The sequence below is a fragment of the Mobula hypostoma genome, chromosome X1, assembly GCF_963921235.1.
Source record: "Mobula hypostoma chromosome X1, sMobHyp1.1, whole genome shotgun sequence".
Taxonomy (NCBI): Eukaryota; Metazoa; Chordata; class Chondrichthyes; order Myliobatiformes; family Myliobatidae; genus Mobula; species Mobula hypostoma.
In genome coordinates this window covers 10,029,536-10,055,335 of record NC_086128.1, presented here as the reverse complement: position 1 = coordinate 10,055,335, position 25,800 = coordinate 10,029,536, and the positions used below count along the sequence as shown (strand labels likewise).

Here is a 25,800-nt window from a genome sequence, read left to right as displayed (position 1 = left end):
AAATTTTCTCCCCCTCATTTTAAGCCCACGCTCTTTGGTTTTAGACTCCGCTGCCCCTGGAATTCACACACATTCCTTCAAGCTTCCCCTTCAATCCTCCTCGTGTTAAATTTCATCATCCTTTGATCTTGTTAGTTGAGGGAGCATCCAGCCACTGTCCCCGTCCGCTGAGTTCACAGCTTTTCCTCACACATTCAACCACTGGCAGCAGAAAGTTCAAGGGGAAGTCCAACTAATGGCAGAAAGCATCACGTCCTTCCCACAGAAACCACAGGGCAACAGCACCGTGGTGAAAGGAAAGAGCGTCGGGCACCGGAACCCATGCAGAATTAACAATTTCCAAAGTATGTGTGGCACTGCACATCGCACGACAGAAACCATAACCATAGAATGAATGATCAGGGAAGCAGACAGCAGTGGCAAAGTTAGTTACAAAATGAGATTTTAATGTTAACAGCGGCTGAGAGGCGGAAAACAGCTCAAGTCGGAAAGCTGACAAATTTCTGAAATATACCTTCAACAGCTTTCTGAACTAATTAGAGTGAGCAAAGCAACAAAGCAGATTAGGTTTAGTGATGATTAACAAGTTAGAATTGACTCATAATCTGACAGTAAGAGAGCCGTAACATGATTAAACCTGACAATCATTTTAAAAAAGATCTTTCAAAAGAACCTCATGTTAAATAAGGATGATTTCAATGAAATAAGGTGTGGGCTGAGCACATAAAGCAGAGCTGAGTTGCTATGGAGAGAGACAGAGAGGTATTCAGAGGAGCACTTTATGTAATACAAGGCTATAGCATTGACGAGAACAATGAAGCAAAGTTTCCAAGGATATCTCAGGATAGCGCCTAGATTGACACCAAGAATAACTGCAATCTAGGGGAATTACAGAAATGAAAAAGTCAATAAATAAAGGAACATAAAGAAAATATTAAACAGTGAAAATGAAAATACATGTGACATGAAGACTAATAGGAAAAGAAAACATATTTATTGAAGTGGATGACTAAAGGAGATGTTTGCTATTTTTAGCAGGCACTGATGATCAAGCAAACAACAGTATATTAACTTATATTCCTTATATTCCATCTGGTTAACCTCCAACCTGATGGCATGAATATCGATTTCTCCTTCCTGAAAAAAAAACTACCCTTCTCTCTCCTCTTCTTCTATTCCCCACTCTGGCCTCTTACCTCTTCTCACCTGCCTATCACCTCCCCTGGGTCCCCTCCTCCTTCCCTTTGTCCCATGGTCCACTCTCCTCTCCTATAAGATTCCTTCTTCTCCAGCCCTTTATCTTTCCAACCCACCTAGCTTCACCTATCACCTTCTAAGTAGTCCTCCTTCTCCTCCCTACCCATGTTATTCTAGCATCTTCTCCCTTCCTCTCCAGTCCTGTAGAAAGGTCTCAGCCCAAAATGTTTGACTGTTTATTCATTTCAACGGATGCTGCCTGACCTGCTGAGTTCCTCCTGCATTTTGTGTGTGTTGCTCTGGATTTCCAGCATCTGCTGAATCTCGAGTGTTTATTAACAGTATATTATGTTGGTTTTAAAAGCAGTGGCAAAAGGTAAAATATGAGTGATAGATGGCACCTAAAAATAAACCAAAGTGAGTTGCTCAGTAGATCTAATGCAAGATATAAAACACAGAAATAACCACTTAAGAGTACTTATGGAACCTAGATCAATTCAAAGGAGTGGCTGAGAAAGCTGTAGAGCCACTAGTCACAATCTTTCAAAACACTCTGAATTCAGAAATATCCCCTCAGACTCAAAGACTACAAATATTGCTCAGGTATTTGGGAAGAAATGTCTTCACAAATAATGTCAGTCTGAAATACCTCACATAGCAACCTCACGAATACCATTCTTAACCTCTTTCCCAAACAATGCCAGAGTAACCTGGGTTAATACCTACAGTCTGTTTTGTAGGTGGCACCTACTGCAGCCATTGTGCAGTCCTGGTTTAGGGCAGTGGATGGGGTGCCAGTCAGGTGGGTTACTTTGTCCTATACTCATTAGTTTAAGGAGATTTGGTATCTCATCAAAAACTCTAGCAAATTTCTACAGATATATGGTGGAGAGCCTTCTAACTAGTTGCACCACCGCCTGGTGCAGAGGCTCCAAGGCAGAGGGTCGAAAGAGGCAAGTGAGGGTTGCAGGCTCAGCCAGATCGATCACAGGCACCAGCCTCCTCTCCCCACCATCAAGGACATCCTCATGGGGCACTGCCCAAAGAAGGTGGCATCCATCATTAAAGACCATCACCATTTGAAAAATGCCCTCTTCTCATTGCTACCATTGGGGAGGAGGTACTCACACTCAATGTTTTAGGAACAGTTTCTTCCCCTCTGCATGGGAAGAACGGTCCATGAACCCATGAACACTATCTCACTATTTTTTCTTTTTTACACTACTTATTTACACATCAATTTATTCATTCATTCATTTATTATTTGTTTGCTTGTTTTTGTTACTTGTAGGAATTTTATGTCTTGCACTGTACTGCTGCCAGAAAACAACAAGTTTCACAACTTATGTCAGTGACAATAAACCTGATTCTGATTTGGATTCTCAAGCATTGTCACATTGAAATTGCCAGAGGCAGAAGCTGGGGTGCTCGCTAGTTCTGGAATAATGTCTGCTTCCGCCCTTCATGGTGTCACTTTTAGTTGCTTTTTGAAGACTTTCTCTAATCGACTGGGAATCCAATTATATATTTATAGCTCCTGAAGTTTGTCATAGTGGGGGAGGTATTAAACGCTCCCAATGATGTGCGCCTCAAATAGCCTCTGACAACCAAGTCCAGCTCCTGGCCTTCATGAGTGGCTTAGCTCCTAAGGCTGGCAGAACTGTTTCTACTGACAGGAGAAGGGGCAAAGACGGTTTACTGGTGCCTTAAAATCAGTCTCTTGGGCTGATGGGGTTTGTCAGCTGTGGTTGGCAGCTCATCTAGGAGAAGGAAAACTCTGATCTCAAACCTCCACTGCCTTGCAGCTGTACCCACTCACGGGGAAGGCTTCAGGAGTAAATCCTGAGGAAATAATCAGAGCTGGGGTCCTGAAGGCAGTCCAGCACTGAGTTAAATGCCAACTAGCAACTCTTGTGACTACACTGGTGCCAAACTGTATTGGTCTCTGCCATTCCTTTGGATTCATTAGCTTTGTGGAGAGGGTCAGCTTGCTCTCCTTATTGTACTGCCCTGGCTTCCATATCAGGTAGACAGCTGGGATGCAATATCCATGGTCGACCCTTACCAAACAGAGGGCCTCATATATAAATATACACATAATCTCAATATACTAGCAAAGCAGAAGTGATTGATTCTAATTCTTAATCTTAGAATTAATCTTACAGTGTCTTCTTTTCCAAGATTAGTAAACTGTTCCCTGAGTCCCTGAGTAAGGTTATATGGTCACTGACCTGAGCCAAGCAACTCCATTTCTGTACCCAGCCCCTGAATTTGAAACCTTACCTCTCAAATTCAGAAAGGAATCTTCAAAAAATGCGCAATGGCGATGGGAAGTTTGGTGTCCATTTGAAAATCATACGTTACATCTTTCAAGTACGGCCCAAGCAGACAATAGGAACAAAGACTGAAAGTCATATACAGAGAGGCACAAAGTGAAAAAATTGACTTTGGTTCACTATTGCAAACCCCACCCACAGTAACATGGTCCACACCCCAAATCCAAATCCAAACCAATGCCATGCTTGCAAACAAGGTGTAAGCCAATAACCTGGACCTAAGAATAGAGCAGTTGAACTATCAGAAAAGATTAAAGAAACATTAGGAGAAGGTTAGGGAGAATCTCATAACACATTAGGCCGGTAGGGCCAGAGGACATGAAATTAATTGAAAGCAATGGCATTTGCTGTCTCATTGATCTTTGATGCCGAGCCACTTTCCGGTACCATTCCCTGAGCTATTCTTCACATGAGCCTAGACAGCGCGTGTTGGCAGACTGTTTAATCATGGTTGGGGTTGGAAGCATTACATCAAATGTCAATGCCTTTAGCAGAGAAAGAGAGCCAATTGGAAGGACAAAATAAAATAAACAAAATGCACGAACAGCCTCCTTGATTCAACCTTCTCTCAAGGGCAGCAACAGTTTTTGAGAAATTATTATTACCCAAAGTAATGAAAGCCAAGAACATCTATCTGATCTATCTGCAGGTATGCTACGGCGGATAAGTCAAAGCAGCACCATTTGGAGGAGGGATGCCTTGGGAAAGGCTGAGCTGCGCTGGGATAAGTGGAGAGCCTGGCAGTAATAAAGAAGTCAGATCATGAATGTTTTGATTGTGTCGAGTCAAACAGCCAGGGAATTCATCACACCTTATTCCAAACAAGCTCCTGTGTTCAGACATTGAACTGTATTAATATTCTGAGTGTTGATGCTGTTTAATCCCCATCACATCTGCCTGTGGTCACTTTGGAGCAATAAATAATATGAAAATCAATGAGGGAGGGATGGGCCAGAGGATGTTGATAAATGGATGAAAGCACTGACCTTGTGCTGAGCTGAGCTAGACCCACAGAAACAGTGTGAACACCACAGACGAGAGGAGACCTTTCACGGGTGGGAGTGACAGTAATGGATGATTGGAGGTTCTCACTCAAGCACATTTGCCACTCTGATACAGCCTCATTTTGCACCTTGCTAGATGTAGTTTAAGCAGTGTCCATACACTGGAATCACGTGTTACATCTCTCAACTACAGTCCAAGCAGACAAAAGGAACAAATGATAAAAGTTGTATATATGGAGAGGCACCATGCAAAAATTGATATTATCAGATGGTAAATCAGCCATAATGCAATAGCGGAGCATACTCGACAGGCTGGATGGTCCAATTCTGCTCCTATGTCTTATGGTCTTATGGAATGGGATGTGTCTATTTTTATTCCCCTAAAGTCTAAACAATATTGGTAACCTTGAAAAGTTGTTCACATTGAAAAGATCCCAGAAACAGCTCCCTGTAATACTCAGAGTGCTGTTTCTGGGCTCTTTCTGCGTGGAAAGAGGTCACTGTTTGCCGCATGTTATGCTGGTGACCTCAGTCAAAAGGTCAAAAAGTCAAAGGTCCATTGATGAAGCACACCAGGACACAAGAAGGGCTTGGAGTTTTCCTTAAAATTTCTAGTGCATCCTCAGTTCCTTACATTCCTCCACTGACCCTGCATCCATGAGAGCCTAAGCTCTGGAATTCCCTCCAGAAATTCTCCCACCACTTGCTCCTTCCTGAAACCGACTCAGCGAGTTTGTGATTGTTTATCCTTATGTCTCATTTTGACCTGGCGCAAGTTTTATTTGATAGCATCTCTGTAAATGATTTACAATGTTAAAGGTGCTATATAAATGGGTGTAGTTGTCACTGAATTCTGCCTTGCCATTCTCTGACTATTATTTAATGAGTTTTATTGATATTCAGTAACATACAGGAATATCAAATATGATATTTTATCTATCTGGTACAGCACAATCTTTTAAAAGGGTTAATAAAGTGTGCATTAGATGTGGGAAAGTGGGATGAACTTTCAGGGTGTTATTGGAAACTCCCATGAGGATGAACATCTATGCTGTATGTGTGTGTGAACTTTTCATCCCTGAGGTAAAGCTTTGTTTTTGGAAATTGTAGCTTGGATAAGCTAGGGCAAATAGCCTTCAGAGTGAAAACTTACTTCTGTTCCTCACTCCACTGATACTGCCTAACCTGGTGAATATTTCCAGTACTTCTCTGCTCTGTACTGGATAGAGCAAAGTTCAAAGCTCAAAGTAAATTTATTAAGAAAGTACATATACTGCACGTCACCATATACAGGCCTGAGATTCATTTTCTTGTGGCCATTCACAGAAAATACAAGAAACACAATAGAATCAATGAAAGACACACCCAACCAATGTGCAAAAGACAACAAACTGTGCAAATATAAAAAGATAATAATAATAGGAGAATAGCAGAAATCTTTCATGTTGTTATGTTGACTACCAAAGAGCACAAAATAAATGAGGCATTTTGCAAGGCGATTCTTTAATCCCACTATGGTTTTATATAGGTTTAAACCCACTCTCTAATTTACTGAATCAGATGAAAATTGGGGATGAAATCAAGAGACAACCAAACGAATTATAGCATGACACAGCTTCTATACATTGACGATTTGAAATTACACACTCCTTCATCAGTAAAGCTAAAACAATTAATTCAAACATTAGAACTATTTTCTAAAGACATAAGCATGAACTTTGGACTGGATAAATACAGAACATTAAACATAAAGAAAGGTGCAATAGAGCTAATAGAATACAAAGCAGAGCAGCAGGATACAACACAACCGATGGATGAATGTGAAACACGTAAGTACCCTGGGATAGCAACAAGCAAAGAAAATAGATCATAGTGTGATAAAGGAAAATCTTTTGACAGAATTTACTTCAAGACTTAAGAAAATTTACCAAACAGAGCTCAACAGTAAAAATATAACAAAGCCAATAAACACTTTCGCTATACCCATATTAATGTATTCTTTTGGCATTATATCTTGGTCTGAAACTGAAATTTACAAAGTATAATAAGAACTGATAAGTAAAATTTTACAAAACACTATGCACAGTCAAACACACTTAGATTAACACTACCTCAGACAGAAGGAGGAAGAGGAATACCAGACATTAAATATTTACACAACAGTCAGGTAAAACTTCTGAGGATATATCCTCATTAACGAAGCCAGGATTCAGCATTCCATGTGAGCGTATGCAATTCTGATGAGAGGTACACTCCACTAAACTTAAATGAAAACACAGCCCAGAAAAGTGAAGACATTATCACTATAGAAGAAAAAGTTAACCGATGGAAGAGTTTGACCCTCCATGGAAGACATCCTCATGATCTGAGCAGACTTGATGTCGACAAGGAAGCATCGAACACCTCAGCGTTGGAGACCTCTTCCCAGAAACAAAGGATTTACTTGTGGCAATACAGGACCAGGTAGTTAAAACACAAAAAATATCAAAAATACATAATAAAAGACCAGCAAATTCAAGATGACAAATGCAGAAAATTCCAAGAGAAACCAGAAACAATCCAACACATTACAGAATCCTGCAGCAGTTTAACTCAATCTGATTACTTAAACAGACACAATCAAGAAGCAAACATCATTCTCCAAAATCTTGCTTTAAAATACAAACTTATGAAAGACATCATACCTTGCTATAAATACAATCCTGATCCAATTTTAGAGTCAGAGTCCTACAGATTATGTTACAGTTCATCCATTATTACAGATAGGCCAATCCATAATAACTATCTGGATATAATAATACAGGATAAACAAGAACAACTTACTTCATTGATATAGTCATACCAAGCACATATACAGAAATCACTAAGTGAAAAACACCAGAAATATGCTGAATTAAAAGAGGAAATTGAAAGATTATGGAACATGAAGAGGGTATACATTGTCTCAACAGTAATATCTACAACTGGTATCATGGCAAAGTCATTGCACAATTAAACAATTAGCCCTACACAGCAATACTTAGGTAAATCTTCAGAAAGCCACAATACTAAACACCACTAGAATAGCCCGAAAGTTCCTAGCAATTGCGAAATGAGTGTGCTTGGCAATACCTGTGCCTCAGGTTTTACCAGCTTGAGCTGAGAAAAAAATAAAATACAACAATAATAAATAAATAAACAATAAATATCAATAACATTGTATGAAGAGTTCTTGAAAGTAAGTCCATAGGTTGTGAGAACACTTCAGTGATAGGGCAAGTGAAGTGGAGTGAAGTTATCCCCTCTGGTTCTAGAGCCTGATTGGTGAGGGTTCCTGTTCCTGAACCTGGCGATGTGGGACCTGAGGCTCCTGTACCAACTTCCTGATGGTAGCAGCAGGAAGAGAGCATGACCTGGGTGGTGGGAGTCCCTGATGATGGATACTGCTTTCCTGCAACAAAGCTCCATGTAGATGTGCTCAATGTTGGGGAGGGTTTTACCTGTGATGGACTGGGTCGTATCCACTACTTTTTGTGGGCTTTTTCATTCAAAAGTATTGGCATTTCCATACCAGGCTATGATGCAACCAGTCAGTACACTCTCCACCACACACTTATAGAAGTTTGCCGAAGTTTTAGATGACATGATGAATCTTCGCAAACTTCTAATAAAGTAGAGGTGCTTCTAAGAAAGTAGAACGCGGCACCTGAGGAGGTTGAATGGGAACCTAAGGATTATGGAGAGCCCGAGAAGGAATAAACAGCAAGGACCTATTTTCCTTAGCAGAGGGTCGAAACCGAGGGCTATAAAGTAAATGCAGGTAGTGGAGTGTGACAGGAACTCACTGCCTGATCAGTGGCAGCAACAGAGACTTCCCCCTCGGTTAAATCCCACTTGGATGTGTACCTGAAGAGACTTGGCTTACCACGTGGGCAGCTGAGGCTAGGGAGACCTCTGATCAGCACAGACATGATGGGCCGAATGCCTTTTTGGCCGAACTTTTTTTCCATCCTAGTTGCCAAACACCACCAGCCGCAATCTCGGTGCCAAAACAACTCCAATGATTGGAAAATACTGGGGTTTATGGAAGGGACCTTGACCTTCTCATCCACAGGAGCTACAAGACCCGCTCAGTGTTCCCTGTGCTCTCTGTTTGTCTCTGTCATTTCCCTAAGATCCCTAAGCAGCGTGAATACTCTCTCTGTCTCTGTCTCTCTCTCTCTCTGTCTCTGTCTCTGTCTCTGTCTCTGTCTCTCTCTGTCTCTCTGTCTCTCTCTCTCTCTGTCTCTGTCGCTGTCTCTGTCTCTCTCTGTCTCTGTCTCTCTCTGTCTCTGTCTGTCTGTCTGTCTCTCTCTCTCTCTGTCTCTGTCTCTGTCTCTCTCTGTCTCTCTCTGTCTCTATCTCTCTCTCTCTCTCTCTCTCTCTCTCTCTCTCTCTCTCTCTCTCTCCCCCTCTCTTCCCGTCTCTTTCTCCCTTTCTCTCTTTCTCTATCTCTCTCTGATTGCTCTGCACACACAGGCTGGTGTCTGCAGACCGGTGCCTGGGTCAGACTGCAAGCCCTGGGCTGGGCAACGCTGCAGCCAGCGTTCATTTGCAATCGCGGCCAGCCCGGGGCACTGGTGTTTGTGGTATATAAGAGACACGGAGCGTCGCTCCCACTCACATCCCGCTGCCTCTCACACTTTCTCTCTCCGCCCCAGCGCCAACTAAACCAGCAAGATTTCGCCCGCCAGGAGACCGGGCGAGAGATCCCAGCCCGACTTCCACCTCGGCCGTAAGTCGCTGGTGGCGGCGGCAGTCGGGGTGGCGATGGTGTTGATCCTGGTCATTGTCATCCCGGTGCTGGTCAGCTGGCTGGGTACGGCTGCCCACTACCAGATGCTGGGCACCTGCCGCATGGTGTGCGAGCCCTACCTGGGCAGTAGCCCAAGCATCAGCCCCGGTCTCGAAGCGCTGAGCGAGCAACAGCACCTGGCGCCTCCCTCTACCCTGCTCCAGGGAGCTCCGGGTAAACCGGGACGTCCCGGCAAACCAGGGGCGCCGGGGCCGCCAGGAGAGCCGGGACCCCCGGGCCCGAGGGGGCCAGCGGGGGAGAAGGGGGAGGCGGGAAAGCCGGGACTACCCGGTGTCCCCGGGGCCGGTCCGGATGCTATCAGCGCCGCCACCTACAGCACCGTGCCCCGGGTGGCGTTCTATGCCGGCCTGAAAAACCCGCACGAGGGATACGAGATCCTCAAGTTCGACGATGTGGTGACCAACCTGGGCAATCACTACGACGGCTCCAGTGGCAAGTTCACCTGCTCCATCCCCGGCACCTACTTCTTCACCTACCACGTCCTAATGCGAGGCGGCGACGGCACCAGCATGTGGGCAGATCTCTGCAAGAACGGACAGGTGAGTAGGTACTGGGCAATGGGGGCACCGGGCACCGTGTAATGGGCAACAGGCATTTAGTCTCTGGGCATTGGGCACTGAGCAACGGGCACCAGGCACAGAGCAATGGGCAAAGGGTCTCAGGGCAGCAGGCAATGGAACTCTCGGTTCCGTAAAACGGATCTCCGGGCACTGGTCACAGAGCAAGGAGGAATGGGACTCCGGACAACTGAGATCTAGCAATGGGTAGAGGTGTAGAATCAGAATCAGGATCAGGTTTAATATCACTGGCATATGTCGTGAATTTTGCTTTTTTACGGCAGAAGTACATTGCATAAAAACTGCGGAGTGCAATAAGAAGAATATATTAAAAGAATATTAATTTTAATTAAATTAGCAGTGCAAAAAGAGAGGGGGAAATAGTGAGGTGGCGTTTCTGGTTTCAATATCCTTTCAGAAATCTGATGGCAGAGGGGAAGAAACTTCCTGAAACGTGAGCGTGCGTTTTCAGGTTTCTGTACCTCCCTTTGACGGTAGCAATGAGAAGGGGGTATGTCCTGGGTAATGGGGGTCCTTAATGATGGATGCCGTCTTTTGAGTGACGACGGGTTTAGCGTGTGAAAGGAAGGAGAAGAGAAGGATTTGGAAACGTGATGGGGAGTAACTGAAGAGGAGAGTGGGGAGAAGGGCGGGGAGTGGGATAGAGAGAAGGAGAGAGTGAGGCAATGAAATGGAGGGGAGGAGGGGGTAAGGGTTTGGAGTCGGAGAGCGGCCGCAGTGGGAAATGCTGAAGAGGGACTCTTCCCCTTCACCGTCCCTTGTCTCCTTTCCTGCCCAATCTCACCTTTCACCCACTGCTCTCATTATCACCGAAGGCGGGTCGAGGTGACCACCCGCTTTCCCGGACCCGGTGCGGATAGCGGGACATTGGCTCCCAATTTTCCTCAGTCCTTCGCTCCCTTCCACTCCTCTTTGGGCAGCCGCAATCTCTCTTGCTCAGTCGCATTGGTGCTCCCCCACCCCCCCCAACCCCCCCGCTCCGGACCCATCCCATCCCTGGCCCAATTCCCCGACTGGTCTGAGGTGTTTTGTTCGTACCGAGGGGTGGACGTGTTCAAGCCAAAACAGAAATTTTGCAAACACTCAGTCAGTTGGGCAGCGTCTGTGAGGGGTGAAACTAGTCAAAGATTTCGGCCGAAGACCCCTCATGGGAATTGTTTGGCTACGTTCTTCCAGCATTTCTGCTTTTGTTGTAGATTCTTGTTTATTTTCCCTTTATCTTTCACCTGCTGTCCGTTTGAGAGTTCCCAAATATTTCCGAATTTTCCACTTTTGCCGGCTTTTCCCCGTCTCTAGAATAAATTTTGCTGATGACACAAAGGTTGGGGGTGTTATGGATAGTGTGGAGGGCTGTCAGAGGTGACAACGGGACATTGATGGGATGCAAAACTGGGCTGAGAAGTGGCAGATGGAGTTCAACCCAGGTAAGTGTGAGGTGGTTCATTTTGGTAGGTCAAATATGATGGCAGAATATAGTATTAATGGTAAGATTCTTGGCAGTGTGGAGGATCAGAGGGATCTTGGGGTCCGAGTCCATAGGACGCTCAAAGCAGCTGTGCAGGTTGACTCTGTGGTTAAGAAAGCATACGGTGTGTTGGCCTTCATCAACCGTGGGACTGAGTTTATGAGCCAACGGGTAATCTTGCAACTATCTAGGACCCTGGTCTGGCCCCACTTGGAGTAATGTGCTCATTTCTAGTCGCCTCACTACAGGAAAGATGTGGAAACCATAGAAAGGGTGCAGAGGAGATTTACAAGGATGTTCCCTGGATTGGGGAGCATGCATTATGAGAATAGGTTGAGTGAACTCGGCCTTTTCTCCTTGGAGCAACAGAGGATGAGAGGTGACCTGATAGAGGTGTATAAGATGATGAGAGGCATTGATCGTGTGGATAGTCAGAGGCTTTTTCCCCAGGGCTGAAATGGCTATCACGAGAGGGCACAGTTTTAAGGTGCTTGGAAGTAGGTACAGAGGAGATGTCAGGGGCAAGTTTTTTTTACGCAGAGAGTGGTGAGTGCGTGGAATGGGCTGGCAGTGATGGTGGTGGAGGCAGATACAATAGGGTAGTTTAAGAGACTCCTGGACAGGTACATGGAGCTCAGAAAAATAGAGGGCTATGGGAAACCCTGTGTAGTTCTAAGGTAAGGACATGTTCGGCACAGCAGTGTGGGCCGAAGGGTCTGTATTGTGCTGTAGGTTTTCTATGTTTCTATGTTTTCACCCTGTCACCCACCGGCCTCACCAACAGCCCATGTCACTGTGTCCCCGTGTCTCTCCCTCCTCCCATCTATCTTTTCCTTCCCTATCTCTCCGTGTTTTGTTTTCTGCATCGTTTCGCGTACACTTCCAGATTCCCCTGAAGCACAACCGACTTGAGCAGACTAAGCCTCACATCTCCCCGAGAGGGTCTCCGACCCCCGCAGCAGGCTCTCGGCGCCCGCCCTGTCAGCCCCCAAAGCCAGCGGGAGTTGCCGATACCCTTTCAACATCCCTGCACGGGACAACTCTCCCACCTCTACACCCTCCTTGTTAATCCTGCACACTGCCTTACCCGCATCCCCACTGCTCAATCCACCACCCCACCCGCGCTCGTTGTGGCTCTCTTCTCATCATTTTCCTCATCGTCTCGTCTTCCGTCAAACATTCTCTTAATGCCGCCTCTACTCCTCTCGCACTCTGAACTATCCCTACTGCTGTCGCCAGCCCGGCTGGCTGTCCCTGCGCCTCACCCCTCCTCGCTGCCTGGGCCGTCCTTGCTTTAATGCTGCTTCTCGCCAGGTCCGCTCCAGTGCAATCGCCCAGGACGCCGACCAGAACTACGACTACGCCAGTAACAGCGTCATTCTCCACTTGGACGCGGGGGATGAAGTTTACATCAAGCTGGACGGTGGCAAAGCACACGGAGGCAACAGCAACAAGTACAGCACCTTCTCGGGATTTATAATTTACACTGACTGAAGCGGCAGCTCCTGAAAACAGGATCCGCTCCACTTCAAAGTCCCGTCTGGGTGCAATCACTGGAAGGGGCAGCGTTTCCCAGCCGGGACCGCGCCTCACTAACTCTTATACTCTGTTAAGGATATTTATCTGCAAAAATTGATTAGTGTCCGAGGGCCGAGCAGCAGTGTTCCTGCGGCCGGCTGTTTTCCTGAAGTATTCTGGCGGTGATGTTTGATCGGGATCTTTCTCAGCTCGGTACCTGTTCCTCAATAGATATCCGCTCAAGCAGATTGAGTCGGTCACTTGTCCTTTCATCAGTAACTTCTCAACCATCAGCAGCCCTGAGAGTGGACTGGAAACTCCACTCCGGACACATAGAGAGGACAGAAGCCCCTCGGCAAAGACCCAGGGTTTCAGGGTGGGGTAGGCAGCGAATATACGCCTCTGACCCTCTGTAATGTGACGTTTTCATATAAACTGAGAGCATTAAGACGCAGTGTCCATCCACGGTAGGCCGTGGGCGAACGGTATCAACTTGGCATCCAGTTTGCCGGGGTGAGGGGGCTGTCAGTGCGCCATTTGGTTTGTCCAGGTTTGTCAGACAAATGAAGCCCATGTGAGCAGCACATTGCAGCGAGCCACAGCCCATGCTGTCCGCTGGACGTGTACATAACTACACCAGACACAAATTAAGTTTTACCTTGCCCCTGGACAAACCAAATGACCAGAGATCCTAAACTTTAGCCCCTGTCCGCCCCGACTGTCACGGTGTCCCCTCAGAAGGACTCGTGTATTCTTTCCAAGCAAACCCATACGCCCCCTTGCCCAGACTGTTTCTTGTGTGAGATGTGGGAGCTTCGGGAGACCTCCAGTCTCCCTGATAACTACATCTGCACCAAGTGTATCGGACTGCAGCTCCACTTCCTTAACACGGTCTCTAAGGAGATACAGTTCCGAGGAGTTAAGGAACTGGAGCTGCAGCTCGATGACCTACACCTCATTCGGGAGAATAAGGAGGTGATAGGAGCAACAGGGAAGTAGTCACCCCGAAGTTTCAGGAGTCAGGTAGCTGGGTGACCGTCCGGAGAGGGCTCAATAATAAGTATACCGCTTTGAATACTTTGGGGGTGGGGGGAGACGACCTACCAGGAGGAAGCCGCAGTGACCGGGTCTCAGGAACTGAGTCTGGCTCTGTGGCTCAGAAGAAAGGGTGGGGGCGAGGGGAGAAGAGGGGTGCAGCAGTGATGGGGATTTCATCGTTAGGGGAGCAGATGGGAAATTCGGTCGACGTGAAAAGACACCCGGATGGTATTTTGCCTCCCAGGTGCCAGGGTCAGGGATATCTCTGATCGGGTCCACGACATTCTAAAGTGGGAGGGTGAACAGCCGGAAGTCGTGGTACATATTGGTACCAACGACATAGGTTAGGAAATGGGAGGAGGACCTGAAGATGGATTATAGGGAGGTAGGCAGAAAGCTGAAAAGCAGGATCTCCAGGGTAGTAATCTCTGGTTTGCTGCCTGTGCCACGTGCCAGTGAGGGTAAGAATAGGATAATTTGGCAGATGAATGTGTGGCTGAGGAACTGATGCAGGGGACGGGGTTTCAAATTACTGGATCATTAGGATCTCTTCTGGGGAAAGTATGGCCTGTACAAAAAGGGCGTGTGACACCTGAACCCGAAGGGGACCAATATGTCCTCAGGATCTCCTCCCATTTCCTACGTGTATCACTGGTACCAATATGTACCATGACTTCTTGCCGTTCACCTTCCCCCAATATCCTCATGGACAGATTCGCTAGAGTTGCTGGGGAGAGTTTAAACTAAATTGGCAAGGGGATGGGAACCGGAGTGGTAAGGCAGAGGGTGGGGCAGTTTGTATACAAGCAAATGCAGTGATGAGACTGTGACAGGCAGATGATAGGGTAAATATCAGACAATGGGATGAGTTGAAGTGTAACACAAGGGGAAAAATCAAAAAGGTTGACGAATACAGGAATGAAGGTGTTATATTTAAATGCACACAATATATGGAATAAGGTAGATGATCTTGTAGCACAGTTACAGATTGATAGGTATGACATTGTGGGCATCTCTGAGTCTTGGCTGAAAGAAGATTATAGTTGGGAGCTTAACATCCATGGATACTCATTGTATCAGAAGGATAACCATGTAGGCAGAGGGATTCTGGTTGCTCTATTGGTAAAAAAATGAAATCAATTCCTTAGAAAGAGGTGACATAGGATCAGAAGATGTAGAATACTTGTGGGTAAAGTTAAGAAACTGATGGGAGTTAAATACAAGCCTCCAAATAGTAGCTAGGATGTGGGATATAAATTACAATAGGAGATAGAAAAGGCATGTAAAAAGGCCAATGTTATGATAGTCATGGGGAGTTTCAATATGCAGGAAGATCATTTTGGTGCTTGATCCCAAGAGAAGGAATTTGTAGAATGCCTATGAGATGGCTTTTTAGAGCAGCTTTTTGGATTGACAATTCTGGATTGGGTATTGTGTAATGCACCAAATTTGATTAGGGAACTTAAGGTAAAGAAACTCTTAAAAGGCAGTTATAATAGAATTCACCCTGGAACCTGAGAGGGAGAAAATAAAGTCAGATATATCAAGTATTACTGTGGTAAAGGGAATTACGGAGGCATGAGAGAGGTACTGGCCAAAGTTGATTGGAAGGGGACACTTGCAGGGATGATGGCAATTCAACAACGGCTGGAGTTCCTGGGGAAATTCGATAGGCACAAAATAGATGCATCCTAAAGGTGATGAAGAAGTATTCTAATGGGAGAATGAGGCAACTGTGGCTGAAAAGGGAAGTCAAAGACAGCATAAAAGCAAAAGAGAAGGCATACAATATATGAACAATTAGTGGGAAGTTAGAGGATTGAGAAGCATTTAAAAAACCAACAGAAGGCAACAAAAAAAACACAAGAGAAAAAAAAATGAAATATGAAGGGAAGCTAGCCCACAATATAAAAGAGCATACCAAAAGTTTTTCCAAATATATAAACAACAAATAAAAGTGAGTGCATATTGGACCACTGAAAAATGATATTGGAGAGGTAGTAATAATGGACAACAAAATGGCGGAGGGACATAATAGATATTTTGTGGCTGTCTTCACTGTGGAAGACACCAATAGTATGCCAGAAATACAAGAGTGTCAGGGGGCAGAAGTGAGTGTTGTTGCTATTATTAAGGAAAAGGTGTTTGGGAAGATAAAAGGTCTGAAGGTAGATAAATCACCTGGACCCGATGGACTATATCTCAGGGTTCTGAAAGAGGTGGCTGAAGAGACTGTGGAGGCATTATTAATGATCTTTCAGGAATCATTAGATCCTGGAATGGTCCCAGAAGACTGGGAAATTGCAAATGTCACTCCACTCTTTAAGAAGGGAGGGAGACAGAAGAAAAGTAACTATAGGCCAGTTAATCGGACTTCAGTAGTTGGGGAAGATGCTGGAGTCTGTTATTAAGGATGATATTTCTGAATACTTGGAGGCTCATGATAAAATAGGCCAAGGTCAGCATGGTTTCCTTAAGGGGAAATCTTGCCTGACAGATCCGTTGGAATTCTATGAGGAAGTAACAAGCAGGATAGACAAAGGAGAGTCAGTGAGTGTTATTTACTTGAATATTTAGAAGGCTTTTGACAAGGTGCCACACATGAGGCTGCTTAACAAGATAAGAGCCCGTGGTATTACAGGAAAGATACTACCATGGATAGAGCATTGGCTGACTGGCAAGGGGGAAAGAGAGGAAATAAAGGGGACCTTTTGTGGTTGGCTGCTGGTGGTTAGTGGTGTTCCACAGGGGTCAGTGTTGGGACAGCTTCTTTTCACGTTATATGTGAATTACAGAATGATGACAGAATTAGTGGCTTTGTGGCCAAGTTTGTGGATGCTAAAAAGACAGGTGGAGGGGCAAGTATGTCGAGAAAGCAGGGAGTCTGCAGAAGGACTCACACAGATTGGGAGAATGGGCAAAGAAAGTGGCAGATGGAATATGGTGTATGGAATTGTATGGTCATGCACTTTTGTAGAAGGAATAAAGGCATGGTCTATTTTCTAAATGGGCAGAAAGTTCAAAAATCAGAAGTACAAAGGGAGTTGGGAATCCTTGTAGGATTCAACTTGCAGATTGAGTTGGTGATAAGGAAGGCAAATGCAATGTTAGCATTCATTTCGAGAGGACTAGAATATAAGAGCAAGGATGTAATGCTGAGGCTTTAGGGAGCATTGGTCAAACTGCACTTGGAGTATTGTGAACAACAGGAATTCTGCAGATGCTGGAAATTCAAGCAACATACATCAAAGTTGCTGGTGAACGCAGCAGGCCAAGCAGCATCTATAGGAAGAGGTGCAGTTGACGTTTCAGGCCAAGACCCTTCGTCAGGACTAACTGAAGGAAGAGTGAGTAAGGGATTTGAAAGTTGGAGGGGGAGGGGGAGATCCAAAATGATAGGAGAAGACAGGAGGGGGAGGGATGGAGCCGAGAGCTGGACAGGTGATAGGCAAAAGGGGATACGAGAGGATCATGGGACAGGAGGTCCGGGAAGAAAGACAAGGGGGGGGGTGACCCAGAGGATGGGCAAGAGGTATATTCAGAGGGACAGAGGGAGAAAAAGGAGAGTGAGAGAAAGAATGTGTGCATAAAAATGAGTAACAGATGGGGTACGAGGGGGAGGTGGGGCCTTAGTGGAAGTTAGAGAAGTCGATGTTCATGCCATCAGGTTGGAGGCTACCCAGATGGAATATAAGGTGTTGTTCCTCCAACCTGAGTGTGGCTTCATCTCCACAGTAGAGGAGGCCGTGGACAGACATGTCAGAATGGGAATGGGATGTGGAATTAAAATGTGTGGCCACTGGGAGATCCTGCTTTCTCTGGCGGACAGAGCGTAGATGTTCAGCAAAGCGGTCTCCCAATCTGCGTCGGGTCTCACCAATATATAAAAGGCCACATCGGGAGCACCGGACGCAGTATATCACCCTAGTCGACTCACAGGTGAAGTGATGCCTCACCTGGAAGGACTGTTTGGGGCCCTGAATGGTGGTAAGGGAGGAAGTGTAAGGGCATGTGTAGCACTTGTTCCGCTTACACGGATAAGTGCCAGGAGGGAGATCAGTGGGGAGGGATGGGGGGGACGAATGGACAAGGGAGTTGTGTAGGGAGCGATCCCTGCGGAATGCAGAGAGGGGGGGGAGGGAAAGATGTGCTTAGTGGTGGGATCCCGTTGGAGGTGGCGGAAGTTACGGAGAATAATATGTTGGACCCGGAGGCTGGTGGGGTGGTAGGTGAGGACCAGGGGAACCCTATTCCTAGTGGGGTGGTGGGAGGATGGAGTGAGAGCAGATGTACGTGAAATGGGGGAGATACGTTTAAGAGCAGAGTTGATAGTGGAGGAAGGGGAGCCCCTTTCTTTAAAAAAGGAAGACATCTCCCTCGTCCTAGAATGAAAAGCCTCATCCTGAGAGCAGATGCGGCGGAGACGGAGGAATTGCGAGAAGGGGATGGCGTTTTTGCAAGAGACAGGGTGAGAAGAGGAATAGTCCAGATAGCTGTGAGAGTCAGTAGGCTTATAGTAGACATCAGTGGATAAGCTGTCTCCAGAGACAGAGACAGTTATCTCAGAAAAGATGTGTTGGCATTGGAGAGGGCCCAGAGGAGGTTCATGAGAAATATTCTCTGAATGAAAGGATTAACGTGTGAGGAGCATTTGATGACTCTGGGCCTGTACCTACTGGAGTTTAGAAGAATGAGCGTAGATCTCATTGAAACCTATCGAAAACTGAAAGGACCAAAAAGAGTGGATGTGGAGAGGATGTTTCCTCTACTGGGTGAGCATATAACTAACCAGAATGAGGGCGCATCCTCAGACTTGAGGGACTTCCATTTAGAACATAGAGGAGGAGTAATTTCTTCAGCCAGAGGATTGTGAATCTGCGGAATTCATTGTCAATGAATGGCAGGCCAAGTCGTTGGGTATATTTAAAGTGGAGGTTCCTGATTAGTCAGGGCGTCGAAGGTTACGGGGAGAAGAAAGAAGAATGGGTTTGAGAAAGGATAATAAATCGGCCATGATGGAATAGTGGAGCAGACTCGATGGGCGAATGCCCTAATTCTATTCCTATGTGTTATGGTCTTATGGACTGAGTGCAGAAACGGTACACGCAAAATCTTATTTTACAATGAGCGATTGCACACACGCCAATGAACTCCGGCAAATTAGCTAACCAGGACTAAGGGCATTAAGGCAGCAACAAGCCCATCATCAATCACCTGGCGATAAACAGCGTTATAGTCGGGTCTTTACGTTTCAGGTCGTCCCTGGGAATCGAGATATCCTGTTCCCACTCTGATTCTGTGGGTTGTAAGGAGGAAGTGTGGTGTGAAGTCGGAGCGCCCTGCATCACTTCCACTGGGTTCGCTGTCTTCCCGGACGCCCCCACCCCATGGTCACCAGCCACAGATCCCCACACGTCACCGAAGCTGTAACAAATTACTTAAGGAGACTTTGAGACGAACCTGAATTATTTTCTCTGTCCTCTGAAGTGTAAATCGAACCTCAGTGTTGGGCTGGGAGTGGAAACTGGTTCACCAGTGATTTAGGGGGAGTTTGTGTGAACAGTTGGTTCATTTAGAACTTGACCTGTTTGTAATCCACGTTTACTGTCAATTTATCCATTTTCTCAAGCGGAGGATGAATCATGCTGCCATCCAGACTACAAGCTTGGTGCTGGTTTGGGGTTAATTTTCGAACACTCTTTCATCAGTCGTCAAAGCTTGCAATGGTGCGCCTGGGGTGCTGGTAGATTTCATTCTCCCTATGTATCCTTGCCCGAGCTGTTGAGTTCTCGAGATTTTCCAGGTCCTTTATTGTCAGCCAGCAGCGTTGTGAAATGAGGGCAGGTTGATACAAGGTGTCCGTTTGGCAAATGTTGGGTGCAAGGCCAGTCTCTTGCCTGCTTCAGCTGACGAGTTCACAATCAGTTGGAGCTCGGGCTCCGAACGTGAGGCAAACGCAAATGTGAATTGTGTGCTATACTGAGTGGCCGAGTTTGGACTGGCCGGCGCTTTGTAGCACACGTGAAGGAGGTTTACATCAGATCCAATATAGCAGGAGGTTGTTGGGTGTGAGCTGCAATATTGAAGCAGGAATGGCTATGGAAATGTGTGCAGCGACGAACCAGCCTTGCTCGAGTCCATTCGAGTCCATTTAACCAATTTCCCCCGGGATCAATAAAGTATGACTATGACTATGACTATGCATTTGAACAAACACACACTGTAGTGCAGGTATGGTCAGAGTCTGTCCTGCTGGAACGGGTTGATATAACAGCTCCCGTCCAGTTATCCTTTCCATATGATCCAACCCGCCTCTAATATTATGCGTTATACATTCCGACAGCAGAAGCAATGGCTGGCCAACAGAAACGAGCAGGAAAGAAAGGGGATATTAAAAGGGCATATTCAAAACCCGGACTCCAGCAACGACCATGGATTTAATATGTGTGTTGCTTGAAATTCCAGCATCTGCAGATTTCCTCGTGTTTGCGAGGAAAGAAAGGGGCCTCGGTATCATTTGCAGCAGCTAGGATCCGGAGGGCAACAGAAGCAACTGGAAGCGGGAGGCAGGAAGACTGGGCCGAGACTAACATGAAAACTGGTGCTGAATACCTTTCCTTTTTGCTGCAGCTCCGCTGAATGGTTTTTTTTTTAAGTGCATATTCTGCGAATCTGAAACTACAACAGAAAATGCGGAAAACATTCAGCTACACGAGGAAATCTGCAGATGCTGGAAATTCAAGCAACACACATAAAAGTTGCTGGTGAACGCAGCAGGCCAGGCAGCACCTCTAGGAAGAGGTACAGTCGACGTTTCGGGCCGAGACCCTTCGTCAGTCCTGCTGCGTTCCGCCAGCATTTTGAGTGTGTTGCTTGAAACATCCAGCAAGGTCAGTCCGCAACTGTGGCAAGACCAATAGTTAATGTTTCAGGTCAATCGGCATTTTCTATTTATGCTGCTTGGTTTAAACGATTTATTTTCCTTTTTTGTTCGCAGAAATCCATGTGCCAGTGAACGACTCCTCTCCTGACTAATTACCCGGGGGGGGGGGGGCTGAGCTTTCTGACACTGTTGCCGACCTGGCGTTCTGCATGCAGCCGTTGTCCCTTAAATTGTGCGGCCAGAGTCTTTTTTAACTGGCCAGGGCCTGTACCATGTGGGAATTACAGGATTTTTACAGAGAACATTTCCTTGGGAATGTTCCAAAAGTTATTGTAGTGCTTGCAGATTCTGGCGACGCCACGCCTTCACACCGCAGATTAGCCCTGCACAAATGAGGCATTCTCACACATTTTTGGGTAATTCGCAGATTAGACCATTTCTTTCGTTCGGGACAAAGTACCTCACTTTAGTTCAATTCGGGGCCCGTGGCTCTGTGTATCAAAGATTAGTCCATGTTGAAAGTTCCTTCAGTTCCTCTTACGGGAGAGCAGCTTGTTTCATTATATCATGTATGTGGGCATTGGGCAAAACCATCATTTATTACTGAAGTACAGGGATCGATGAGCTGCCTCTGGAAGCAGAGTCCTGCTGAAGGCACTCACAGGAGCTAGTAGTTAAGGGTTATGAGTATTCATTACGTGTAAATACAGTTTGCACCAATTAGGCTGCTTTGTCACACGTGTTGGATTTTGCAAAAGTTAGTTCAGTTCATGGCGCATTAATTCCAAACTTCACATTCACTTCCGATTCCCACAAATTAACCAGCTTCTGCCCGCTACAAATCAGGGATCTCTCCAGGTTCTCCGAGAAGAGTTCACCCCTCAGGCCCCCTGCAGTCCGCTAAGGGCTGACCCAGTTCTTCCACACGTGTGATCTATCTTCTTCAGTTTCTCCAAATTAGTTCAGTGCATCACAAGTTAATTATTTCTCTTTCATCTTGCTTTCTTCCACACGCGTTAGTCCAGCTTCTTGCAGCTTATTCCATTTCTTGATACTTTGATCCAGCTCATCCACACACATAAATTGGGGACCTGCAACATTTGTCAACTTCATACATTAGCTGATCTTCTCCCTATTCCATTCGGATTCTCTGTCTTGTCCTGATCCAGTTTATTGCACATCATTTCCCCTGCTCTCCTCCTTCAACAGCCTTCCCCCCCCCCCCCGCAAGTCCACCTCCTCAAAATTATTAGTCGTGTTCCTCAAACATTCGTACATGTCTTCCCCTGTTAGTCACAGTACATGTCCTCATACATTGTATTGCCTCACAGTTAGCTCCTCACACTGTTGGGAAGCTAAGTTTGAAGCAGAGACATCATTAGCTAAGCAAAGTAATATCACTGAAGACTATAACACTAGAGTGGAACAAAGCTACAGAAGTAGATGATCTCCATCCTAGGCCTTGAAAGGAATTGGGTGAAGACATCACTGATCTGGAAATATCATCATGCAAAGTTTGATGCATGAACCTTTGCTTAGCAGTGAGGAATTTCATGAACTACTCCTCTACTTCAGCAAGTTGCAAAAGAGAAATCATAGCCGATGTTGGGAAGTTACCTCCATTGATTAGGGTTGGACATGGATGTTGCACCCTAGGTGTCTATGCAAGCCAGGGCAGTACAGTGGAGAGAAGCTGTTGCCCATGGAGCAGGCCTCCCCCTCGCCACACAGCCAAATGAATGGCAGAGACCGATACAGCTTGGCACCAGCAGTGTCGCAGGAGTTGCCCGTCAGCATTGCTCTTAACAAAGGACTGTCTTAGTGACTCCAGCTCCAGAATTTTCCTTGTGGTTTACTCCCAAAGCTTTCCCCATGAGTGGGTGTAGCCACAAGGCAGCAGAGGTTTGAAATAAGAGTTTTTCTTCTCCTAGATGAGCTGCCAACCATGGCTGACAAGCCACATAGTCATAGTCGTACTTTATTGATCCCGGGGGAAATTGGTTTTCGTTACAGTTGCACCATCAATAATAAATAGTAATAAAACCATAAATAATTAAATAGTAATTTGTAAATTATGCCAGGAAGTAAGTCCAGGACCAGCCTATTGGCTCAGGGTGTCTGACCCTCCAAGGGAGGAGTTGTAAAGTTTGATGGCCACAGGCAGGAATGACTTCCTATGACGCTCTGTGCTGCATCTCGGTGGAATCTGCCCCAAGTGACTGGTTTTAAGGTGCCATTAACCCACTTTTGAGCCTTCACCTGTCAGTAGAAATGGTTCCACTGGACTTAGCAACTAAGCCACATGTGAAGGCCAGGAGCTGGACTTGGCTGTCAGAGGCTATTTGATATGCATGCCATTGGAAACATTTAATATATAATGGGAGCTTATCCACACTACTCACCCACTCCTCACCCCTCCTCGGTTATGAGAACCATAAGGAACCAGGGAAGTTCCCAAAACCCATGATTAAGCACAGAGAGTCTGAACATCTTGACATTTTCAGATGATGGATTGGAAAGATCCAGGGTACAGATGGTAAAGAGCAGGTCGTACATCACAAGCCAGACTGAGTTATTTGCAGAGGTGTTGGATATTGGGGAAGGTAACACTTATGGATATTAATCATATGAACTTTGGAAAAAATTACTTCCAACTATTTGCTAAAATTAAAGCCCATGATATTGAAGGCAAGTTATTGATGGCTAGGAAATGGGAATTGAAAGAAACTGAGAGAAACGTTTAGTTATTTTCTAATTGGTGGGATGTGAGTAATGTTTTTCAGCACATCAACTTGGCCTTCTCTGATCATTCCATGATTGTCCCATTCAGTTTGTGCATTCATTAGGTGCAAGCTACCCAATGCATTCAATGTCATGAGGAGTTAACAGTGGTCCACCATGTTTAATGTAGCCAAAGACAGTTTACTGCAGCTGCATCAGCCTGCAGATACTTTTTGAGAATATCTTTAGTGAACTGAGCTCTCACACAGCGGCCCTCACTGGGATATCACGGAGAATTGATCCTTGAATGCTTGAGGAAGAACTGGACTTTACAGAGAGTGTTCCACTCCTCCCTTCAACCACCCTCCCCCCACCCCCATCTTCCTGCAACTTGTCCTGGTCTGCACACAGGTCTGGATTTGTAGCAAATATTCCTTCAGCACCTGCCACAGCACCCCCCCCCACCCCACAACAGCAGGAAATGCCAAACATAACAATCGCTAGTGAAGATTCACCAGTGACCAGCTGGAAGTTGTGGACAATCCTCTGAAGAGCATTGCCTGGGATCCCTTGCTGTCGGTTAACGCGGTGTGAGGTTTAGAGAGAGCATTAGCTAGAGTGAAGAGCTAGTAACTCTGGTGTCAGGTCATACCAACTGACATCATGATCTGCCTTCTCCGCACACCTTGTTTCCCTGGTCCATTTAGTGGGGATATTTATGTTGAAGCTCTCTCTTTAAAACAAGCTCTGGGGTATTGAGATTATGATGGAAATAACATTTTTAAAATAAATTACTATAGTAAAATTTCCTGTTTAAAAAGGTGTCTGATGGTGGAACAAGGGGCTTTTAAATTTAGACCCTAAGTCCTGCCTGCACTGTCTGGGTACGGTTCTCTATATGTGTTAGCTAAAGTAGCACATGCACTGTTGAACTATGAACATAATTGTACTGGGGTAATGTAATACAGACATGTTATCAGTCTCAGTGACGTAATCAGCTTTAGTGCAGACTGCATTCTCAACCTGCTTAAAGCTATCCCGGCATTGACGGGGTAGATCATGGAATGTGAGGCCAAGAGCCAGAATAGGGAAGAGGACAAACAGACAAGTGGTCACTGCCACAGCTACAACCAACTGAAAGGCTAGCATAGCCTTTCTAGGCATAGGACCATTCGGGAAGCTTATTAAACACTGGCCAAGACCCATAGTGATGTGCAATAAACATTCACAAGCTGAAAACGAGTTTAATGGATAATGTAATTGCCATACAGGAGTGTTTTTTCAATGGCCTTGTCCATTGAGTATCTATGTATCCAATACCTACAGTATCCGTCTGGTATCTATTTTCCCAGTATCCTGTATGTATCTTTCCAATACCTGGTCTCTTCATAACTATGTAATCAATAACTATTTTCTACACTAATCCCGGAGTTTGGTCTCTTCAACTATGGAAACCTTTGGTAATTGGGTCAGCTGTAATGACCTCTATTGTGACATGTGATCTCCAGTACAAGCAAATTACACTGACATGCTGTTAAGTGAATTTTAAATGGTTCCAAGTGGTTTTATCATTAAAGGATGTTATTTATAGTCTTATGTGTGTGTCAGTTATTACAATTCTCATATTTACCATCACAAAGTAAACAAAAATCATACACGGCATCAGGAATCATATTACAAAAGGTTAATTAAAGACTACTATATGGTTTGATCAAAGAGATCAGAATCAGGTTTAATATCACCAGCATATGCCATGAAATTTGTTAACTTTACGGTAGCAGTACGAAGCAATTCATTACAATATAGAAAAGAAACTGAATTACAGTTTATATATATATATGTACCTTAAATAGTTCAATTAAATGCGTAGTGTAAAAACAGAAATAAAGAAGTAGTGAGATAGTGTTCATGGGTTCAATGTCCATTTAGGAATCGGACGGCAGAGGGGAAGAAGCTGTTCCTGAATCGCTGAGTGTGTGCCTTCAGGCTTCTGTACCTCCTACCTGACGGTAGCAATGAGAAGAGGGTATGTCCTGGGTGATGGGGGTGCTTAATAATGGACACTGCCTTTCTGAGGCACTGCTCCTTGATGATGTTTTGGATACTGCGGAGGTTAACACCCATGATGGAGCGGACTAATTTTACAACTCTCTGCAACTTACTTCAATCCTGTACAATACCACCCTGCCGGCACCCTCCAAATACCAAACAGTGATGCAGCCTGTC

The 25,800-nt window shown here is 45.5% G+C and overlaps 1 protein-coding gene across 2 annotated transcripts; it reads left to right on the top strand.

The window, feature by feature from the left end:
- Positions 1–9,197: 9,197 nt before the first annotated feature.
- On the top strand, positions 9,198–25,183 carry LOC134340194 (C1q-related factor). 2 transcript variants are annotated; one of them, XM_063037166.1, is made up of 2 exons: positions 9,198–9,910; positions 19,226–25,183. In XM_063037166.1, the coding sequence occupies exons 1-2, from the start codon at positions 9,326–9,328 to the stop codon at positions 19,262–19,264; spliced, it is 624 nt and encodes a 207-aa protein (XP_062893236.1). In that variant the 5' UTR covers positions 9,198–9,325; the 3' UTR covers positions 19,265–25,183. The 2 variants fall into 2 exon arrangements, with proteins under 2 accessions (XP_062893236.1, XP_062893235.1); XM_063037165.1 differs by lacking the exon at positions 19,226–25,183 and adding an exon at positions 12,729–14,037.
- Positions 25,184–25,800: the final 617 nt, after the last annotated feature.